This window comes from Euprymna scolopes, chromosome 19 (assembly GCF_053919585.1).
Source record: "Euprymna scolopes isolate OS-2025 chromosome 19, ASM5391958v1, whole genome shotgun sequence".
NCBI classification, from domain to species: Eukaryota; Metazoa; Mollusca; class Cephalopoda; order Sepiida; family Sepiolidae; genus Euprymna; species Euprymna scolopes.
The window spans coordinates 87,336,066-87,360,218 of NC_136500.1; the positions used below are offsets into that span (position 1 = coordinate 87,336,066).

General features: G+C 35.4%; 1 protein-coding gene across 2 annotated transcripts in view; it reads left to right on the forward strand.

The window, feature by feature from the left end:
* The window catches only part of LOC145239820 (zinc finger CCCH-type with G patch domain-containing protein-like), a 388,887-nt gene that overhangs the window by 309,928 nt on the left and 54,806 nt on the right, over positions 1-24,153 (forward strand). Inside the window, exon 13 of one of the 2 annotated variants that reach the window (XM_080103352.1) lies at positions 15,211-15,529. The exons of the other annotated variant lie outside the window; for it this stretch is intronic. Within the exon in view, the coding sequence (XP_079959478.1) occupies positions 15,211-15,244 (34 nt within the window). The 3' untranslated portion in view covers positions 15,245-15,529. Of the gene's footprint in view, positions 1-15,210; positions 15,530-24,153 lie in introns of those variants that run through there. 2 annotated transcript variants of the gene reach the window in all.

A 24,153-nucleotide genomic window follows, 5' to 3' on the forward strand; every position in this document is an offset into this window, starting at 1 on the left:
GAGTATACATATTATTTAATTGGAATTCATTATTGAGATGAGTATTATTTATTAATTTATTTATTGCGAATTATTATCCTCATATTTCTTAGTTGTTGTTTAACGACAGGGCCCATGGCGCAGTGGATAGAGATGTTGAATCTCTACAATTCCAGGTGAGAATTGTCTGAAGATAGCGGTTTCAATCCTACCCAAAGTCGTCCAGAGGCTTACTTGGCCAAATACGTGGTGAGACGACAACAACTACGGATGGAAGTAATTGCTGAGAATTCATTTAGGAGATTCGGAGTTCCTATCCCGTCACGGTTACCACCTGATGAAGGCCAGAGGAATAGTTGGCCGGAACGTCGTGAAACAACAACTAAAAAAGATGAGGATGAAAGTCTTCAAAAAATAAATTGATAAATTTTGAGTATTTCAACACTGTTTTCACCATAGCAATAATTTTTTTGATTGCTTTGTATTATGTCTGAGTCTGACTTCTTTGAACTTATTAAAAAGGTTGTCTGCATATGAGAATCTCATCCAGGAAAAGACACCCTAACTCTTAATAATAACGTTTAATGCCCAGTTTAGTATAGCTGGGAGTAATTTGGTTGTTGTTTGCAAAACATTAGAAAAAAATAAACTGAAATAAAGCGTGTTAAAGAAGGCACACAAGACAGATAAATAATATGTATATTGAAAATTACAGTAGAATAAATATCTTTGCAAAGCTAAGTGTGTTTGCGGTTTAGTTTAAAGACCAACTTATCTGTGAAAAGACGGTCCTTTAACACCTGTACTTGATGGATCTGAATGTGCCTGATATAAATGTGAAAGGTAGAGAGTGTTTTTACTTTCTACCAGAATCAAGTTCATGGTGATTGGTCAGGAAGAATTGTTTTGACCAATCAGATGAGTGTAGTTTAGAAAATAAAGGAAGTAATTTATTGACAAAATAGACAGAGATACTCTAGTTTTACAGACAAAGGGAAGTAACCTATTAAATAATCTTTTTTTTATACAAGTTCTATAAAGAGATATAAAGGATTTAATATACGAGTTTATTGCAATAATCTATTATTATCTGGCATAACTCTAATCCTCATCATGTTGGTATGAAAGCAATCAAAATAAAATCAAGCCAGAAATTATATATCTATACTAATATGAGAGATGTTTGTCTCTCCGTTCATGTATCTGCTAACTACTCTTAGGCTATTAGACCTACGAATGTGAAATCTGTTAGAAATAATTACCTATCTTTTTATGGCAATTGCTCCAGAGAAGGCATGAAGCCATTTGATTTAAGTCGTTAACAGGAACAAAAGATGATTATCACAAATACAGAAGATGCCAATTGCCATTCTATTTTAATGATATGAAAATAAGTTGAAATAACGCCCTACCTGAGAATTCTTACTTCAAACTCCTCGACCTAACATTTGCGGGCAATATGAACTGGAACAAATACGTTAAGGACATTGCAAAGGCTGCTGCAAAGAAGGTGAGTTCCTTCTATTGAGCTAGAAGACTACTCACACCTGATAGTATTCTGTACCTCTACAAGGCCACTATTCGCTCATGCATGGAGTACTGTTACCACATCTGGGTTGGTGCATCTACCACTAGCCTCTCCCTCTTGGATAGGGTCCAAAAAAGTTTTCAATCTAATAGGTCTCACTTTGTCAACTAAGCTCCAATCCCGGTCCCATCACCGCATTGTATTATCTTTGTGCCTGTTTTACAAGTATTTTAATGGAATTTGCTCTGATAAACTTATTGCACTTGTGCCCCCTCGATGTACATATTCCCGATAAACCCGCTTAGCAACAAAATCTCACCCCTTCACGGTTGACGTCCCTAAATGCCAGAAAGCTTTCTACTCTAATAGTTTCTTCCCTTGAACAGCTAGACTTTGGAATTCCCTTCCTGCAACCTGCTTCCCTGACTGTACTGATATGCAGAAATTTAAATGTAATGTAAACCAACATCTTATTAATCTTTTCTAAGCCTGGTCTCAGATAATAGCCCCTTATGTCCAAGTGGTGATATGCCTTGTTAGGAGTGAATGTGAGTAAAAAAAAATAAATAAATAAAAACTTAAAAAGTATGTAATTGACGCAATAAATATGAGTACCTCCGGGTTTTTCCTTACACAAATATGATTGGTTGGTTAAGCCATAAATAGCAAGTGGTAGGATCGCCTAGGAAAGACTTAGAAAGGTATGCCAAAAATACCAGCTCCGACCACAGACACCTGTTAATTCAGGCAACTTGTTAGATTTTACTCAAATATTGTAGCAATGATCACTCAGCTACTCCAAACAAATATATTCCAGCTGATTACAATTTGGTAATCTTCAAGTCCAATGTAAACAAAGTCCAACAAACTGTCCCCTTGAGTAATCCAATTTACCAAATTTCCACTACTAACGATTACTACGATATTATCCCATTGACTACTGTACACTCAATAACCCTTATCCTCGAGTGGCCTCCAGGTTTTAATAAGTAGTGACTCCTATGTTAAAAAAAAGAAGATATCAGTAAGAAAATAAACGCTAAAAAAAAAAATTGATTAAAAATTTTAAAATGCAATCGATCCCTCCTCCCCGCCCCTGGAAAAAAATAAAACTGTGGTAACTTACTTGTCATCCTAATAATTTTATTCATTCTGGGATGTCTATTTTTCTAGTATGTATATATATATAGAGAGAGAGAGAGATATTAGCAGAAGTATCCGTCATTGACTGAGTTCAAAAACAGCCTACAGAAAATAGACTCTGATTTATGGAAGTATGATAGGTTATGAAAAGGAAGGGTTGTAAAGAGATAGCTTTGAATTTGGGTGTATCAAAACCAAAGCAAAATATGATGAAAGTAAAAATAAAGTAGATAACCCCTATAATTTATTATACCATACCTGTTCACACTGAAACACTTATCACAATATTCTGTGGATCTATATTAAAAAACCTTGTTAAACTTTGTGACATTCTATGGAGGCCAGGCGCGAACACAGATCCCACAATTTTATTATACCATCCCTATTTAAGTTAAAACATACTTATCAAAATATTCTTATGTACATCTATATCAAAAACACTTGTAAACGTTTTTTTTTTTTAATTTTTTATTTCCATACTTTGTGGACCAGGCGTGTACGCAGACCCCACAATTTTAATGAACCACCGTTCTTCCAGATCAAACATACCCATTCCTGTGTCTCGATACATCTTCTATCATTATATGCAATCAGTTTTTTAAAATAGTCAACCATATAGGAGCCTATTCGTGACCAGACACACACACACAGCTTTATATATATATATATATATATATATATATATATATATATAAATGAAAAAAAATTTGATTTGAAATTTCAAATTAGCCTCAGCAGCAACATGTTAAAAACCCTCCATTTCTTCCTTCTCCCAATAATTTATCTTTCTTTTTATAATAATATATTGGACTCACTTTTTATCCTTGACCCCATTTGTGAATTATTTCATGGAATTCTGTCTTTTGGATGACCTCGAATTATCTTCCAGTAACGGGATGCCTTTGGATTTTTTACATCTGAATTCTCCACTTTTACCAACTTTTTGAATTTTACCGTCCTTGGATTTTCCAGTTTTCACTCGAACATACATTCACGTAAAATCGTTTTTCTTTTTTTCCCTATTCCTTCTGTTTCACTGTTTTTTTTTTTTTTTACTTTCATGCAAGTATGCCCTATAGCTTACTTGAAATTTAAATAAATACGATTCCGAATTTTACAAACTGATGAGAAGAAAAGTATTTCTTTCAAAAATCTGCAGATTAAGGACAATCCACTTCATTTGTTTCCTTTTTGAAAATTAAATATGTTTTTAACTCTTGTTAAAGTGTTTTTTAACATATTTTATTAATTCTTTGTTTTTATATATATATATATATATATATATATATATATATATATATATATAAAGTGTTGTGACAATTAATTGGAATTGGAAAAATCAGAGGTTTTTGGGATATTGCAATCGATATCAGAAAAATTTGAGCCTATTTTCCGATGCCTCAACCGATTCCTTAAATTATCTTTTTTATTTGATTTTGGTTTAATAAACATCATCCACTGCTTGTAGTAATAATAAAATAATAAATATTTATTGATTTTAAACTTCGAGTAAGACTAAAATCTTTAGATCACCCCCTCAAAAATGTGTTTTTACGTTTGAGAAAATGTAGGTACAATTAAATGTTTTTATAGAAATCGGGACAAAATATAGTTAAATATTTAGAGATTTAAAAAGAATCGGAATCGGTAATTTAGTAAGGAATTGGTAATTGTATCGGAATCGGGGAAATATTTTGGAATCGTCCCATCACTAATATATATATATATATATATATATATATACACACACACACACAGAGTGAGTTGTACATGGATCTAATAAAGACGTTCATATATAAAACCATTGTGTCTGCATTCGCATGCACACATATCGATAAAGCAACACTCATTATGCATTTATCGAATGAATTAATTAGTTTTGTACGTTCTTTGTTCCAGTGTGAAGTGGTAACGCATCTCGGATTTATGGAGGAATGACCCATTTTGATTACAAAGACAAATCCTGTGCATAGATCTACGCTTCCCCCACTCTTTAATTGCTTTTTGTGTTTTTTTGTTTTTTGGTTTTATCGATTCAAATGTAACTCCCCCCACGCCTTCTCATCTTATTTGTAACCTAATTTCCATATCTATACTACCCTCCCTCCAAAAATTAAATAAATAAATAAAATAGTGCCTATTTTATTTATAATATAATCTACAGGGTGTTCAAGAAGTCACGGAGGGATTTTTTTAACTTGGATATATATTCTTTATTATTTATAACACTTTAATGAAATTTTAACATAATATGGCGAAGGCAATGGAAATTTGTTTGTAAAAAGGGACAGAGGTGTCAAACACATGCCATAATAGTATTTATAGAAAAAGATTGAGACTAGCAACATTACGTCTGTGAGAAATTGCAGAGGAGAAGAAAGGGTGGAGCCAATCACATTGCAGGTACGTTTCTGCACCTTAACAAGTACCCCTGAATGAGACAGATTAAACAGGCAACATATGACAACATTATTCCATACATGGTCTAATTTCTTGGCCAGACTTGATTGGCCTTGACTTTTTCTTGTGGAGTATTTTTTTTTTTTTTTACAAAGGCGTCACCACATTATCAAGGCCCAGAGGCCACTCAAGGATAAGGGTTAAAGAGTGTACAGTAGAAATTGGTCAATATAGTAATCATTAGTAATGAAAATTTGGTAAATTTGATAACTTATATGGAACGGCTCATCAAGAACTTATTTACTTTAGACTTGAACACAACCATATTGTAGTCAGCCGGAAAGCAGGAAAACGGAAGACAATTCCACAGGCGTGCAGTTCTAAGAAAGAAGCTTTGTTCATGGAATCTACGTTTAGGTTTAGGCACAGATAAAGAGTGGGGGAAATTATTGACAGTGTTTACAGCTAGACGAGTGTTTCTTGTGAAAGTTTGGCGAGGGGGGACCATAGATTGAAGCTCAGTTGAACACTTTCCATGAAAATAACGATACATCAGAGACAAACTCGCAACATCTCTTCTGTGAGATAGAGGTTGCAAGGAGGAGAAAAGGACATCTCCTACGAGGCTACGAAGTCTATTTTGAACTCTATCAAGGCAGGACAAGTCCTTTCTAGCAGCTCCTGCCCAGATGTGGCAACAGTATTCCATCCTTGGACGTACCTGGCTCTTATATAGGTAGAGAATAGCATCAGCAGTGAGATATCTACTGGATCGATAGAAAGATCCCACCATTTTTCCAGCGGCCTTGGCAACAGATTTGATATACGTGTTCCATTTAAGATCAGGAGTAATGGTCAAGCCCAGAAGCTTGTCAAAACTTGAGGCCTCCTGAAGACGAGAGCCATTCATTTCAATTGATGACAAATGTGAATTAGAATGTTGATGATGTAAAGAGAGAAGCTTGGTTTTAGATGCATTAAAAGTAACCAGCCACTCCTTTCCCCATTGTACTACGTGCTCAAGATCAGAGGAGAGAGAATTGGAGAGAACTTGGTCGTTTACTGTCTTAGATGTGCTACCATAAATGGTAGTGTCGTCAGCATAAATGTCTACAAATGATGTAAGGATATGATTTGGAAGATCATTAATGTAGATCAGGAAAAAAGTTGGGCCCAGGATGGATCCCTGAGGGACACCGGCATTAATACTGTGAGCTTCTGATTTTTGCCCCTCAACTACTACTCTTATGAACCTATAAGAGAGAAATGATTTAATAATTGAGAAGACTTTTCCAGCTATACCATAGCTAGCGATCTTATGAAGTAAACCTTTATGCCATACCCTATCAAAGGCTTTAGATATGTCAAGAGCAATTGCCCTAGAAAGATTGCCACCGTCGAGAGATTTGCTAATCCTATGCGATATAACTGTAAGGACATCTGCTGTAGATCTAGCAGAACGGAAACCATATTGAGTGTCACTAAGAAGGTCATTTTTGTTGAGATGTTTGATTACTTCTGTATTTAACACAGATTCTAGCAACTTACTCATGACGCACAGGAGACTTATTGGCCTGTACTGAGAGGGGGATGAGCGATCACCTGAATTCTTAAATACAGGGCATACTGATGAGATTTTCCAGGGAGATGGGAAACTATTCTCCTTAAGACAACGTTTAAACAGTTTTGTAAGTATGGGCGCTAATTCAGGTTGAAGTTTTTTGAGTACTATAATTGGAATACCGTCAGGGCCAGTTGCTTTACTCGAATCAAGGTTTTTGATTAGCTTCGCAACATCACATACAGATATACGTATATCACATAGCGTGTTTTCTGATACAGGAGGAAATATTGGGGGTTGGCGGTCTTGGTCGCAAAGGGTAGAATTAGCTGCAAAGTTCTTGACAAAGAGTTTGGCTTTGTCAGATGCTGACGAGATTACCTCAGGTCCATTGATAATAGTTGGGATGGAGCACACGCTTCTGTTCAGGATTCTGTTTGCTATTTGCCAAAACTGGTGGGAACCAAGCCGCTGCTCAGCTACTTTGGACTTAACAGATTCAGCATACAACACTCTTGCGTTCCTTATTACTTTCTTACAATGGTTGCTGGCAGTCCTGAAAACGGCTTTAGTTTCCATACATCTATTACGTTTGAAGCAGTGGAAAAAGTGATTTCTGTGCGCAATGGCAGCAGCACATTCGGGAGAGAACCATGGCTGGCTGTTAGGTTTTTGCTGAAACTTTTTAGAGGGTATGAAATGGTCAATACCTACAATTAACCATTCAGTTAGGTCTAATACTATAGAGGACACATCCTTTTTAAACATGGAATGCAGAGGTAGATCAGATATAAATGTACGGAAGCTATCCCAGTCAGCCTTAGTGTATCGATATACTGTACGATGAAGAGGTACGTCTGGGGACTTATTATATTTCATTTTTATCTTGATTGATACAACAGAGTGGTCGGAAGATCCAAGAGGCGACAGAACAGAAACTGAACATAGTTCAGGGCAAGTTGTGAGAAAAAGGTCTAGTAGGCTCGCATACTGGCCGTCATTATCGGGCACACGGGTAGGTTCCTGAACAATCTGAGTGAGGTCATAGGCAATGGAGAAATCATGACAGAACCTCCCCTCATCATCGGTCTTGTTTGAGTGGGTCAACCATTCGACGTTGTGAACATTGAAGTCTCCACATATGTGAATGTTAGCTGAAGGATAAGTAGAAAGGACTTGGTCAATTTTCTCAGATATGCTTTGAAAGATAGTAACTCCGCTGTTGTGGGGGCGATAGAGAGTAAATATAAATGCAGTAGTGTGAGCTAAAGCAACCCGGAAGCACATATAGGGTAAGTTAGGATCTTCCCTGGAGATGTCCCTCCCACATGGAAAGCTATCTTTAATATAGGCACATATTCCATGCCCATGACGATCTTGGGGGTCAGTTTTAGAAGTTAAGTTAGAGTATCCTGAAATTGCAAACTCATCTAGGGAAATAGCCTGTCCAATGCCAGTTTCACTTAAAAATAAAAGGTCTGGTTTAGTCTCCTGTAATTGGGTTTCAACCTCTGGAAGGTTAGAACGAAGACCCCTGATGTTGGAGAAGGAGACATGGTAGTAGGGGTCTACGTTGGAAGTTGGAGAACCGGGTTTAATCGTGTATTTTTTCTTGAAACTTGTCATGATGAAATTTTGGAATTTGTGGACTAGGTCGACAGATTTACTTAGAGCAGGACAGAGAGGGGAAATTAAGAGAGAAAAAGAAACGAAGAATTTTTTTTTTTATTTGTAGCTAATGATAAGGTAAAGCCGTAACAATTACCCACTAGTATGGCATCGAGAGGCCCCACCAGAAGCTACTGCATGGTCCAGAATCCATTCACCAAATGGCAATACAGCAGCCCCAGTACTTTGCACCTGCTGATAGGACAGCCTCCTTAGTGGTTAATCCAAGGTTCGGGTCCCTGACTATCAGGCGGATAACGTCAGCCCAGACAAAACGTTTACCTCCAGCACCCTTACTAGTGACATGGCTACAAGGATAGACATAGAAACAGAAAATTTCCGCCATCTCAGCAAACTGTTCGCAAAAATACTGCCAACCTAGAAAACAGCTTTTTCTTCTCCCTTTGTCCGAAAAATCACTCATTTAAAAAATGAAGACTGAGGGACAAATAAGAAGAAGCGAGAGTAACAGGAGCTGCCGATAACGCATCCACAATGCGTTTTCTACTCTCCATTTAAAAAAAAAAAAAAAAAAAAAAAAAAAAAACTATTAAGTATTGTACTTAATAAAAGTCCAACAGACGTGTTTAAGGGAAAGTATGGTGATAGATTCCCCTCACACGCACTAAAAATGAGTATAATTCGTAATTTTTGCTATCAACTCGGTAGATAAATAAACATATGTACGAGGAAAGAAAAAAAAAAAAAAAAAAAAAGTTAGCATTTAATAAAACAGAAATACACAAATTAAATACTGAAATAAAATGGAGTTGTTAATATTTTAAATCTAAAATAAAAAGCATGATTGAAATCACTTATCTCAACAAAAACAATTCCGTCTCCAAATTGCAAACTGCATTGAAAGGAATTCAGTTAGTAGCGTTCAAAACATTTTTTTTTTTTTTTTAAATTAGCCGTTGAAAGTCGTGATTTTATTCTGAACTTAAGCTAGTAACGTTTTAAGAAGCTTACGACATAAAAGAAAAGGCTGATGGTGGGGGGGGGGGGTTCTTCCGAAAGTAAGTTGGTGCCGTTATAAGTAATTTCGAGATAAGATGGAAGCCGGTATTGGACTAGAAAAAAGCTAGCATTTAATAAAACAGAAATACACAAATTAAATACTGAAATAAAATGGAGTTGTTAATATTTTAAATCTAAAATAAAAAGCATGATTGAAATCACTTATCTCAACAAAAACAATTCCGTCTCCAAATTGCAAACTGCATTGAAAGGAATTCAGTTAGTAGCGTTCAAAACATTTTTTTTTTTTTTTTAAATTAGCCGTTGAAAGTATCTGAAAGAAAAAGTTTTCATAAACAAACCTGAAACTCTACAAGAATTAAATGAGAATATCAGGAATGAATTAATCATAATTAAATGATCTTGTAATCCGTCTTTGAAAGGGAACAAATTTGGGAAGCTGGAAATGAAAACCATTTAAAAGATATTATTTTTCATATTTGCTCTATTTTATTCATGTTTTTTTGTTTTTTTTGTAAACAAATTTCCATTGTCTTCGTCATACGATATCCTAACTCCATTAAGGTACCATCAAAAATAAAAAATCTGTCCAAGTTAAACATGCATCAATGACTTCTTGGCTAATCTGTTTATGTAGAAATCTGCAAACTTTTTTTCTGAAAGGAAGAGCTGCCGACCAAAGAATGAGTCTATCAGGCATGTGTATGCAGTCTGATGTTTTATGGAAGCGAAACCTGGCCAGTGAGGGTTGAGGATATGTGTTGCATGTAGAGTAATGATATGAAAATGATACGAGAGCATGGCCATGTTGAAAGTATGGATGAGAATTTTGGGGTTAGTAGATGCAGAAGAGTTATAACCCTTATCCTCGGGTGGCCTCTTGGCCTTGATAAATGCTGATGCCTTTGTAAAAAAAAAAAGGGGTAGCAGGTCCAGTTTACGGGGGAATGCCAAGAGAAACATAAGCGGAAGTGATTAATATAGACCAGAGAATGATGTATAAATAAGGACTAGGCCAGAGATAAGTTAGTTTGGAAGTCAATTTCTTAAAGCCATCAAAAGCATGCCAGCATGTAAAATGGACGTTGAACTGAAAAAGATCACGATGATGAGGAGGAGATTAGTCAAAGAATTGTTTACAAAATGTCATATAATATCTAAAAAGGAGAATGGAATCATCTGTTTGTCCTAGAAAAAGAGCGAGAACTAACGAGATTTATTTATTTGCGGACTGTTATCCTCATCTTCATAGTTGTTGTTTCACGACGTTTCAACCAACTATTCTTTTGGCTTTTGTCAGGTGGTTAATCACGATGGGATAGGAATGCTCTACTAGTTCGCCAGTTGTATTCAAATCCCAAGAGCGATAGGAGCTTTATCATATCTGAAAGTGACACAATGTTCAATGAGGGATATCGGAGATGTGCCGCTGTACCACTTATACTCTCTATCGATCCAAGTTATGACAACAGGACCATTGCCAGCATCCTCACAATGCAAATCTAGACGGTTCAACATTTGGGGATGCAGCTCAACAAAGTTTCTAGCTACGGTTATAGTCTTTGGTGTGATTTCAAGTGAGGCTTCAAAGTCAACACAAAAGTGCACCTGGATGTGCTGAAGAGTCTCATGATCGCCTGGTGTAGCAGCAGGACTCGGCGCTGGCCCACAAGTCTAAAAAGAGCCAGGTTTGGTTTCAGGAGTGCTACAACTTTGTACCCTTCCCTCATCGCCCCCCCCCCCCTCTTCACTGACCTGAACCCACTGGACTACTTTGTTTGGTCATATGTCGAGAACATCACTAACATGACATCGCACAACACCAAAGCCTGCCTGATCACCACCATCCGCCAAGTATTCATTGAGCACCCACTGGTACTTGTGGAAAAGGCATTCTCCAAGTTTCAAACCTGTAGCGAGGCAAAGATTGGGGCAGAAGGCGGATACATTGAATCGATGTCAGCTCTGAATTGATTTTTTCAATGAAACTGTAGTGTTTTCTTTTGGGCAACAAATTTATCGTTCCACCTTGTATCATATTTTGGAACAACGCCAAGTAACCTGGTCATTTATTATTATTCAAAAAATTTTTAAATTTAGATTTTGGAACATGTGGAGTTATAGCTTGAAATGTTTAGTCAGAAATGATTCTGGTGCTACCAGATCAGGCTGTCTGAAGATATTGATTTCCTGAGACGAAATGCACTTAACATTGATGCTTTTTGTTTTTCTATTTCCTTTTGCAAAACTTAATTATGTTCTGCAAAACCAAAAACAAAAAACCCACCTTTTCCCCTCTTTTTCTTGTTCCAATTTCCCCTTTCTCTATCTTCCTGATTGATTAAATTGCGGGTAAAACAAAACAAACAAACATCAGAAATAAAATAAACAGAGTTGATTTAGGAATTTTAGGAGTAGTTGTGGAATTTGGTTAGAAGTAAACAGATTTTGGCTTACGTGACAGATCACCTGTTTATTTCATTGGATACATGATTGTGGTTTTGCTGGGAAAATAGGTAGTTAGTCAGCAGAGATCAGGCTGAAAAGTTGGCAAAAAACGTGTTAGCGTGTGGACAATCCCGTTGGAAGCAGAAAGAAAGAGCAGTGAAAATATAGAAAGAGACTCAGCGTGCCAAATTCTGAAAAGGGAATCTATTAGACGAATAAAGCCTGTGTAGAATATAACTTGTTATAGCATTCTTTCGGGGTTTGGACAAATAAGTAGATATGTGTATGTACTTTTTGGTCTGAGACAAACAAACATCAAAGGCACTGTTATATACACTACTAGACAATACACAAATCTATGTAATATATACTGACACATGTAAGAAATACAGATGCATGTATATACAACACACACACATATATATATATATATATGATGATTGCAACGTCTTATCAGACGAGTGCCACTCCCTCAGACACTTAAAGTTCATGAGCCCAAATGCCTGAGGGAGTATCTATACAAAAATGATGTTACAGAGTCTTAGCTTTGTACGACAGCCAAGTCTCTCTCTCAGTTCAAAATGTTGAGATCCAGCAACAAGCAAGAGCAAGATAGCCAGCAACAAATTAAACTGCAGACCAGCTTAATGCAGGTACTGGTCTTCCGCTTTATAGTTTTTTAAATCGGAGATTTGCTTCTCCTAGAAAGGTTGCCTTCACCACGGCTTACGGGAGCCCTCTCTACCCCAATACACATATACACACACACAAATATACACGGTGCTAGTTGGCTGTTGACCCAGAAAAAGAGTTCATTCGCCCAGACAACATATGACAACATTATTCCATGCATGGTCTAATTTCTTGCTAAGATTTGAAAGCTTTCTTTTCATTAGCTATTACACTAATGTGTAAGGGGGGGGGGGCTACTGCTTTCCCAGGATTATATTTTCCCCAAACCTCTGGCCTTGATGGAGGGGAGACTAAAACTTGCTGCTATGGTTTTACATGATTTGAAATAACGGTAAGCAGAGGTTTGGTTTGATTTGGTGGCTTTGTTTTACGGCATATCAACCTTTTTTGGGTTATTTAATGCCGAATTCAGTTATTTTGGAAATAGTATTTATGTTGGATTCAGTTATTTTGTAGAAGGTTTTTATTCTTCAAGCTCTTTATATCTTCAATCGCTAGTTTATAGTGTTTCGTTTGATTGTTTTATAGTGAATTTTATCGTTTTTGCTCCCTGCCCTGCAGAACATCAATGAGTTTTGCAATGGGAGAGGGAAAAGGATTACAGTATTAATGTTTGGTACATTTTAAGTTGGGAAACAACTCAGGAAGTGGGGGAGATAGAAAGAGAAAGGGGAAATGGGAAGAAGGAAAAGGCGGAAAAAATGGGTTGTTTGCAAAAGGAAGTAGAAAAACAAAAAGCATCAATGTTAGGTGTATTTCGTCTCAGGAAGCCAATATCTTCAGACATCCTGATCTGGTAGTACCAGAGCAAGGGAAGACTTGATTCCAAACATTTCTCATATGTTATATCCCCCCCTCTTTTCAAAATTGGGTACGATAATGAATATCTCCAGCATCAAATAATCTTTATACACTGTGAAATTTACTTTATATATGAAAACTAAAGAGGGGAGATATAACAAATGAGAAATATTTGGAATCAAGTCTCCCTTTGCTGTTATTTAAAATTATTTGAAACCATAGCAGCAAGTTTTAGTCTACCCTCCATAAAGGTCAGAAATTTTGGGGAAATATCAGATATATTGTAATTCATATGCAAAACTAGGAAAACAAATGTCTGATTGAAAGATTTTATAGCTGTAAAAAAGTACAAAAATAAGCTCGGATGATGGATGATCCCCTTAATTTGCAACCTTAGGGCAAATGTCACATAGCCCACTACACAATTCAGGTTATTACTTTTCCAACGAGCCTTCATTTGTTAAATTCTGATCAATAGTCACTGAGATTTGGAACTTATAAAATTGTAAAAAAAGGTTGTCTATCTATCTATCTATCTATCTATCTATCTATATATATATATATATATATATATATATATATATATATATATATACAGGGGCCCAACAATATTTTTCGGCACTTTGAAAAAATACTTCAAGGTGGTTATTCATGCCAAAAGCTTTTGAGATTGTAAGTACGTAGTTGAGGAGTGAAAATCCACTACTAGTGTAATAATTTTTATAGTTTGGCTTTGATCATTTTAGTTTTTGGTAGTTTGCAAAAACTTGTGCGACACTATTTTTCGGACATGACAAAAAATCCTATTTTATTAAGCGCTATGTTCATGTATATGTTGCTGCATGCATTTTTTCTGCTTGTACACTTAGCTGTCATTATCTGTTCTATTCTACTGGCAAAGCAATAAAGTTTTATGAGGTAAAATACATTCAAAAGAAGTTGTGTGTTTGGCACAGAGGAAGTGGGAAAATTGCCTCAGCATCAGAAGGTTCGCCATAGATTTGAAACTATCGAAATCAAAGGTCAAATACATGCTGAAGACAAACTCCTAGTGAAAAAAAGAAGAGAGGACGGAAAAGATCAATTCGCAAAGAGACTGAAAGGAGAATGAAAAGGACTGTGACACAGCTTTTGACATCTGGAGAAAAAGTTACAGCAAGAAAAGTGAAGGAGAATTGTGAATTGGATGTAAACGTCCGAACAGTACAAAGAATGCTGCATAGGATTGGTTTGAAGTATGCAAAGGCTAAGAAAAAAATTACACTAACAAAGAAACACAAAAGAGCAAGACTGGAGATTGCTAAAAGGTTGTCAACAAAGCATGTGGACTTTAAGAAGGTTATATTTACTGATGAGAAGCATTTCAAGTTTGATGGGCCTGATGGATGGTGTACTTCGTTGAGAAGAGGTGAGCCTGTTGTAACAACAGATGGGAGGAGGAGGAGTTATGGTTTGAGGTATGATCTTTGCTAATGGAAATATATGGTTGGAGTGGCTGAAAGGACGACAGAACAGCGAAAACTACAAACAGTTACTGGACGAGAAAGCTCTACCAAGGATAAGAGAGATGGGGAATGATTTCGTTCTACAGCAAGACAATTGCAGCATCCATATGTCAAAACTCATGAAAGAATGGATGGCTAAAGTGAATGTGACTACTTTGGAATGGCCTGAAAAAAGCCCAGATCTAAATTTAATGGAAAATGTTAGGGAAATGTTTGCACAACTTGTCTATGATAAACCTGAAATAACGAAAGAGGTTAAACTATGGGAACAAATACTAGATGCCAAAACACAACTAACAGAAACCCGTAGAGATGTTATTGTGCATATGTTTGATCATTATGAAGAGAGATTGATAAAAGTTATTGAGAAGAAAGGTGATATTACAGACTATTAACAGTTTTTCAACGATGTCCGAAAAATAATGTTGCATGTGTTTTGTAAAAAATGATGAAAATTAAATATTTTTCCTTACCTAATCGATTTTCCATTTTTTTTATTACAGGTATTTTCTTTATATGTTTATGCTATTCTATTGAAGGAATTTCGCCACTCTATGGTACTCGGAAAGTCAAATACTAAAGTGTCCAAAAAATATTGTTGGACCCTTGTATATATATATTGAGAGCCAAATTAAATATTGAAATGCGCATATCTTTGGTTCTATGGGACGAAACTGCTTGAAAAGTTGCAAGCTTTTTGAAGATTATAATACTATTATATGGTTAAAATTTGATGACAATTGGTAAAGAAGAACCAATGTTTTGAAACCAATAAAATATGCCCAAATTTGTCGACATTTGTATATAAAGTGTACTTCAGTATTGCTGCTTTGGTTGTCTCCTCTGTGACCTTGCACTTATATATATATATATATAAATGTAAATTTGGTTCGTTAAAACTGAATAAAACCATATTTCTACGTTACTAATTTATTTGAAATTTTCAGACAACCCATCTTTAGAGTCGAGGGATGTTTTTATGTCATTAAAATAAATTTACCTCGCGAATTATTAAAATATTAAATAAAATATAAATATTTTTCGAAGTCGTTTCTGCGAGACTTGCCCGGTTTTATTTTTGGTTACTTCCGTTTCAACTACTCTCGAATTACCAGATAAATAAAAAAAAAAAAAAAAAAAACTTATGCAGAGAGTGATCCGTGCTGAAATAATAACGTTATTATTTAAAAAGCCATTTTAAACATGGGGAAGGGAGGGTGTTTTGTACCTATTCTGTACTTTAACCTTACAATTGAATAAAAACATATCATAAAACTTTAATTAAACGTGGAAATACGATTTTAAAAAAATAGCGCGGATCACTCTCTGCATTAGTACACACAAAAAAAATAATAATCCCATATTTTAAAAATTTAAATTCATTTATGTACTTACCAATTTTTTAATTTTAAATTCCTTTAATGTTAAGGTTTTTAACTCATGAAACATTACGTTTTAATTGTTTAGTTTCTTTTCACGGCATTGTTTACATAAAAAAATGTTTGTTTTAACTTTTTCTAAACTGTTTCATTTTTACGACATGCCTCAACGTATTATAAACACCCTAACCTCCCCATGTTAAAAAAAAAAAAAAAAACGCCCTTCCATAAACCTCGAAAGCCGTTCTTAATATGGGGAGGTTGGGGGTGTTCATTCCGAAAGCCGTTTTAACATGGGGAAGTTAGGGTGTTTATAATATGCTGGGGTGAGTCGTAAAATTAACGAAGTTGCTATCTATTATTTATTGCAAAAATTGCTTGAAATTTATTTATTTGACAAAAAAATATTACATTTTGGTACTCCTTGGGCGTTGAGTTCCATGGCGACCAGCAGAAAAAAATAATAGTCGCTCCCTTAGTCCCCCACCCCACCCCCGCACGTAACATATTTTATTTACTGACGTTGCCGTAACTAAACGATTATTTGTCACATTTACAAACATTTATTTATTTATTTATTTTGAAAGTTTTACTTTTTATGAATATTAAAAGAAAAATGGGTACTCATGCAGAGAGCGATCCATGCTGAAATAATAACGTTATTATTTAAAAAGCTATTCTTAACATAGGGAGGGAAGGGTGTTTTGTACCTATTCTGTACTTTAACCTTGCAATTGAATAAAAAAAACATATCATAAAACTTTAATTAAACGTGGAAATACGATTTAAAAAATAGCGCGGATCACTCTCTGCATTAGCACCGAAAAATGTTACTAAACATTTATTAATAATTGCTCACTTTTACAAACATTTGATTTTAAATTTCTTTTTAAATGACGACTTTTATTGACTTTTTTTTAAATATCCCCCCCCCCCATGGTGTTTATTCCGAAATCCGTTGTTAACATGGAGAGGTTGAGGGTGTTTATTCTAAAAGCCGTTCTTAACATTTGTGGAGGTGGACCTAATGTAAAAAAATAAATAAATAAATAAATTTTTAAAAAAAACTAAATCATTTACTGATAACTTCTCACTTTTACAAATATTTTTTAATTTACATGCGCGGATGAGCAAGTTGTTGAGTAGTGTGAAAACAAAACGTTTTTGTAATAAACTTCGGGATAATTTTTTGGGTAAATATTTACATTTAGGTCCACCTCCACAATTTTCTTTTTTAAATGACGACTTTTATTGATAAATAAATTTACTTCTCCGCAACTTTTATTGATAAATAAATCTACTTCTCTGCCACGGGCACTGAACCCCTCCTTTTTTTTTTTTTAATAGTAAGTGGTGTTTATTCCGGAAGCTGTTCTTAAGATGAGGAGGGTGGGGGGTGGTGATTATAAGGTGGACCTAATCTAAAAAACTAAAAAAAAACAAAAAAAACAAGTTTTTTATGCGCACATAAGCAACTATTTTTTTATTAACTTTTTTTTTTTACTTTTTTATTTAAAAATTAGTAAATTTCAATGAATAGAATAATAAATCATTTATCATTAATATGTGTTTTTGGTTTTGTGTTGAATGAAACTTTTTTTTTTTCATTACAGCAATAATGAACCAATTTAAATCTTCCGGCATGCGTTTAAGGGTTACGAAATTATCAATAAATCGTTTAGTTACTAAGCCAACGTCAGTAAATAAAAAAAAATGTTACGTGCGCATGCATTAGCCTTGACTAGGGGGGGGCTAAGGGAACGACCATTAAATAATTATGCTGGTCGCCATGGAACTCAACGCCCAAGGAGTACCTAAAGTGGCACTTATGCACTTATGTTATCGTACTATTTTTTAAAATAGTATTTTCATGTTAAATTCAAATTTTACAATATGTTTTTCTTTTATTAATTTGTTAAGTGAAAGTACAGATAACCCGGTCGGTTTCTAATGTGAGGAAAATCGAGCCCCCCCCCCAAAAAAAAGGGGTACTCTGGATAATAACAAAACATTAAAATTGCCTTAGTCTCGAAAGATTTCTTCTCTACTGAACGAGGAAACAAACGGTGAAGTGTAGTTCACCTTCTGTTTCTCTCCCCCTCTCTCTTCCTCTCTTAATATCTCTCTCTATCCATCTCTCCCTTTCCCTCTCTCAATCTATCTTTCTCTCTATATCACCCTCTCCATCTCTCTTTGAGCCCCTTTCTCTCTCTAACTCCCTCTATCTCTCTCCTTTCCTCTGTCTCATCCCTCTCTGTTTCTAACTCTCCCCATCTCTCTGTTTATCTATCAATCCCTTTATCTCTCTATCTCCTTCTCTTTCTCTATTTTCCTCCCACTTTCTCTTTTCTATCTATATATCTTCCTCTCTATCTGTCAATCTCTAATCCCTCATCCTATTTTAGTCTCCTAAATTAATTACAGTGAATAAGGCATTGTCAAAACATGGATAAATCCTATTTTAGTCACCTAATTTACTAACTGTGAGAATAGAAGTTATTTGGAAATTACTGCTACCTTGAACAGCACCAGAAGTAACTGGTAAAACCTTTCTAATTAAATTGATTTTGGCAGCCATTTGGTAACAAAATGACATAGCCTTAGCCCTTGCTGCATGAGGAATACCTGCGACCTTGCTGCCAAGTAGAAGAATTATTTATTCTACTTTAAAACATTCAATTTTTCAAAAATCTCATGTTCGACATCTCCAAAACATCCAATATAAAAATATTGCAGAAATGCAAACTTATTGTTTAGGATGAATGCACAATGGTACGCAAAAAATCGCTTGAGGCTCTTGGTCGATCCTTGCAAGATTTGTGTGGCAATGTCAGACCATTTGGGAATGCAGTAATATTGCTTGCAGGAGATTTCAGACAAATGTTACCTGTTATTCTTCAATCAATACCAGCAGATGAAATAAATGCTTGCCTCAAATACACTACTTTTTTGTTCCATGTGAAGACATTAAACTTAACTCAAAATATGCATATCCAGTTGCAGACTGTTCGATCCACACAAAAACTTTTGCATCACTTGTGGGAAATTGGGTACGAAAAAGTGCCAGCTGATCAGAGTTAAGGGCAAAATTCTTTGACTTTTAACTTCTGTAATTTCTGTAATTTTATTTCATCAAAAGAATAGTTAGTTTAAAAGGTTTTTGCAGATATTCAAATTATAAGAATTCCATTTGACTGAGTGAATGAGCTATTCTTGCAGGTCAATACAAAGATGCCCATGAACTTAACGCTATTATTCAATGTAAAATTCCAAGTGAGGTAGTCAAATACAAATCCATCGACACTGTTGTGAAAGCAGATAAAGTGGTTAATTATCCAACAGCTATATTTGCCAGGGATGCCACCGCATGTATTGCAACTTAAATTTGGTGTACTAATTATCATGTTGTGAAATATAAACCGATCCAACCTTTGCAATGGCACATAGCTTGCAGTAAAAAAAAAATTAACAAACAATATCATAGAAACAACAATCTTAACAGGACCTTTCACAGATGAATATATCTTCATTCCATGCATTCCTATGATTCCACCGGATACATCATTACACTTTAGGAAATTGCACTTTCCAATTTTATTGTCATTTGCAATAACCATCAACAAAGCACAGGGAACAATCTTTACAATTGTGGGCCTTACAGTTACACACTGACTGTTTTTTTACATGGACAATTTATGTTACGTATTCAAGAGTCACCAAACCGGAAAATCTCTATATCAGCTAAGAAAATGGAACAACAAAAACTGTGTACCCATGCAAAATGGAAAATTAAACCTATAAGAAACATGCTTTTTCTCATTTTGGAACTTTTTCCATTGCGCCAATTTGAGCCACAGCAATGCGTGGCAGGATACAGCTAGTATATATATATATATATATATATATATATATATATATATATATATATATTAGTGCAAAGCCACAGAGGAGACAACCAAAGCAGCAATATATGTACACACACAAAAGTGCTTGTCTGAGCTTTAATTTATGGTCCTTCTTTCCAAACTTTCACAAAAAAACACTCTACTAGTTACAACCATTATATATGATTTCTCCCACTTTCTATCTATGCCTAAATCTAAATGTAGATTCCATGAATAAGTTTATTTCCTAAAACTACCTCCCCGTGAAACACTATTCTGCTGGTCTGCTTCCTGGCTGATTACAATATGGTAGCCTTCAAGTCCAAACTAAACAAGTTCTTGTTGAGCCGTCCTATTAAGTAATCCAAATTCTACTCAATCTACACCATGAACGATTATTACACTACCACTTTACATTCATTAACCCTTATCCTCGAGTGGCCTTTGAGCCTTCATAAGTGGTAACTCTTTTGTATATATATATATATATCGAAAACTTCCTATATACTTTTGTTGTGGTATATAGATGAAAACGTGTCCATTCTGGGCCCAACTCTTTCCTTATCTACATCAACGATCTACCAAATCACATCCTAAGATCATTTGTAAACATTTACGCTGACAACATTACCATCTATGGCAACACATCAAAGGCCGTAAATGACCAAGTTTTCTCTAATTCTCTCTCTTCTGATCTTGAGCACCTGGTGCAATGGCGAAAAAGGTGGCTGGTTACTTTTAATACATCTAAAACCAAGCTTCTATCTTTATATCGTCAACATTTTGATCCCCATCTGGCATCAATTGAAATGAATGGCTCTCGTTTTGGGGAGGCTCCATGTTTTGACAAGCTTCTGGGCTTGACCTTTACTCCTGATCTGAAATGGAACACAAATATCAAATCTGTTGCCAAGGTCGCTGGAAAAAATGGTGGGATTCTTCTACCGTTCCATTAGATATCTCACTGCTGATACAATTCTCTATCTATATAAAAGCAAGGTACGTCCAAGGATGGAGTACTGTTGCCACATCTGGCCAGGAGCTGCTAGAAAGACTTTATCCTGCCTTGATAGAGTTCAAAATAGATTTTGTAGCCTAATAGGGGATGTTCTTTTCTCTTCCCTGCAACCTCTCTCCCACAAAAGAGATGTTGCAAGCCTGTCTCTGCTTTATCGTAGGAAGTGCTCGTCTGAGCTCCAAATCAATGGTACCCCCTCACCAAACTTTCACAAAAAGCACTCATCTTTCTGAAACCACTATCAATAATTTCACCCACTCTTTATCTTTACCTAAACCTAAACGTAGCTTCCATGAACAAATCTTCTTCATTAGAACTGCACACTTGTGGAACTCTCTTCCATTTGCCAGTTTTCCAGCTGACTGCAGTTTAGTAGTCTTCAAGTCCAACCTAAACAAATTCTTGATAAACCGTCCCCCTTAAGTAATCCAATTTACCAAATTTCCACTACTTAAGATTACTATGATATTATCCCATTGACTATTGTATACTCAATAACCCTTATCCTCGAGTGACCTCTGGGCCTTGATAAGTAGTGACTCCTATGTAAAAAAAAAAAATAAATATATATATATGTATATATATATAGTTTCAAATCGTGTGTTTTGCCGACGATTGAATCGTCTGTGCAGAGTACAAATCCTATTGGATTTATTGTGTTACTTGCTAATATCGCTGAGAAAGGTATGAACCTACAATCACCCTCTGTTCTGTGGGTGAAATACTAACATGTATTCAACTAGTCATATGCAGTAAATCATTTGTAATAGACATTGTGTGTTCGGCATTGGTTTATGTGTTGTAAAGCAAACGAAACCAGACGTTGATCATAAATACTGAGTAATTTGAAGACTTGGTCATGTTTCCAATGACATAGAGACTGCATTCATATATAAATAGGGATGACAATAGCCTTTAAACACACACACACACACACACACACACACACACACACACACACACACACACACACACGTCTTTGCTTATTTAAATATAACAGTGGGAAAGTTGTGTATCGACATGTCCCATAAACCATGCCCCTCGTTGACTGCATTCGGATAATAATTTAAAACCACTTTTTAGATTTTTAGTACTCCTTTTTGTAACTTACGATAAAATACATTTAAATTGAAAACACTTTAAATATGAATTCATTTTTTTTTTTTTTTGTTGTTGTTTTCAGTAAAAATTCTGTTCACAATAAATTAGAATAAATTTAAATAATCCAGGCCAAATGAAACATGGAAGGAAGGGATAAAATGGATCTGAGGGAAAGAGAGATAAATTCCAGTATCAATAATTGTTTTCCCAATTTTATAATAAACTAGTAGGCCCCCCCGGCGTTGTCCGGTCGTAAGATACGTTTAAAAAATATATGATTTCCACATACAAGTGTTACGAAGTAAATAAAAAAAAGATACTTTATAATTAACTCATCAAGTGATTCATTTCTTACTAAGTTTCTATCTATCACTCTCTCCCTTTCTCCCCATTGTATAATTTTTTTATCTCCTCTTATTTTAATCAGTATTCATCACTCTTGCTTCTGTCAATCTCTCTCTCTCTCTCTCTCTCTCTCTCTCTCTCTCTCTCTCTCTCCTTATCTATCTACCTATTTAACATTCAAAAGAAAATAAAACACTGGAATAATCCATTATAAACGAAACAAAATATTACCACAAGTAGTAATACTATTTGACCCATAGCTGAAGAGAGAGAGAGAAAGAGAGAGAGAGAGAGAGAGAGAGAGATTCTGGATTTTGTGCTACGACTTAGCACCCTTCTTTCATTGCTCCCCCTCTTACCCGACCTGAACCCACTGGACTACTTCGTCTGGTTATACGTCAAGAACATCACCAACATGACTTCCCACAACACCAAAGCCAGCCTGGTCACTGCCATCCACCGAGTATTCACCGATCTCCTGCCGGCGCTTGTGGAAAAAGCATGCTCCCTAGTTCCAGGCCCGTATCGAGACGGTGATTGAGGCTGAAGGTGGCTTCATTGAATAGATGTAAGTTCTACTCCATAATCAAGTTATCTGAATTGATTTTTTAAATAAAAGTTTTAAAATAAAGCTGTGGTGTATTTTACTTTGAGGCGACAAATTTATCATTCTACTCTGTATTTAAACATGTACACATACCTAACTTTATATTGATAGAGATACTAAAGAAGCAATATATTTTCTCAGCATTTAATAAAATACTGCAAGGCCACTTATGTACACACGCACATGACACAAGTAAATAGACACATAAATTTAGATATTCATTTATGATATCAATTATTTAATGCAATTACTACAATAATATCTTAATCCTTTATTTTCTAATACTTAGTTAACATATACTGTACAGGTATAATAAACATCTTGCTGCAAAAAAAAGGAAATAGAAATAAAAAATATCCAAAGTGTTCCATACATACAATATATATATTTATATCGACTTCGTGTATTAAACAGACAATATAAATTCAAATAAATGTACAAATGTTTACTAGGTTTTAGTCTGTAAATTTATTTGTATTACATTCCATCCACCATTTTTTTTTTCGTGATAATCGTTCAAATAGATCATTTTTCTTCTGCTGAAGGAACTCAACAGAAACAAGAGATCTAAAAGACCTGAAACGCTGATAGACAGTGATCTACTCGGATGGATAGATAACGTGTTCAAAAGCAACTGGCCCTGACAGCATTCCAATTATAGTGCTCAGAAAGCTTCAACCAAAACTAGCGTCCATACGTGCAAAGTTATTTAAGCGTTGTCTTAAGGAGAAATGCTTCCCAACACCACGGAAAATCTCATTAGTATGCCCTGTATTTAAGAATTCGGGTGATCGTTCATCTCTCTCTTGGTAAAGGCCAATAAGTTTCCTGTGCGTCATGAGTAAGTTCCTGGAATCTGTGTTAAATAGAGAAGTAGTCAACCATCACAGCAAATCCCACAAAAGAGACGTTGCGAGCCTGTCTCTGCTTTATCGTTATTTCCATGGCAGGTGCTCGTCTGAGCTTCAATCTATGCCCTCCCCCCAAACTTTCCCGAAAAACACTCATCTAGCCAAAACCACTATCAACAGTTTCCCACATTCTTTATCTGTGCTTAAACCTGAATGTAGATTCCATGAACAAAGCTTCTTTCTTAGAACTGCCCGCCTATG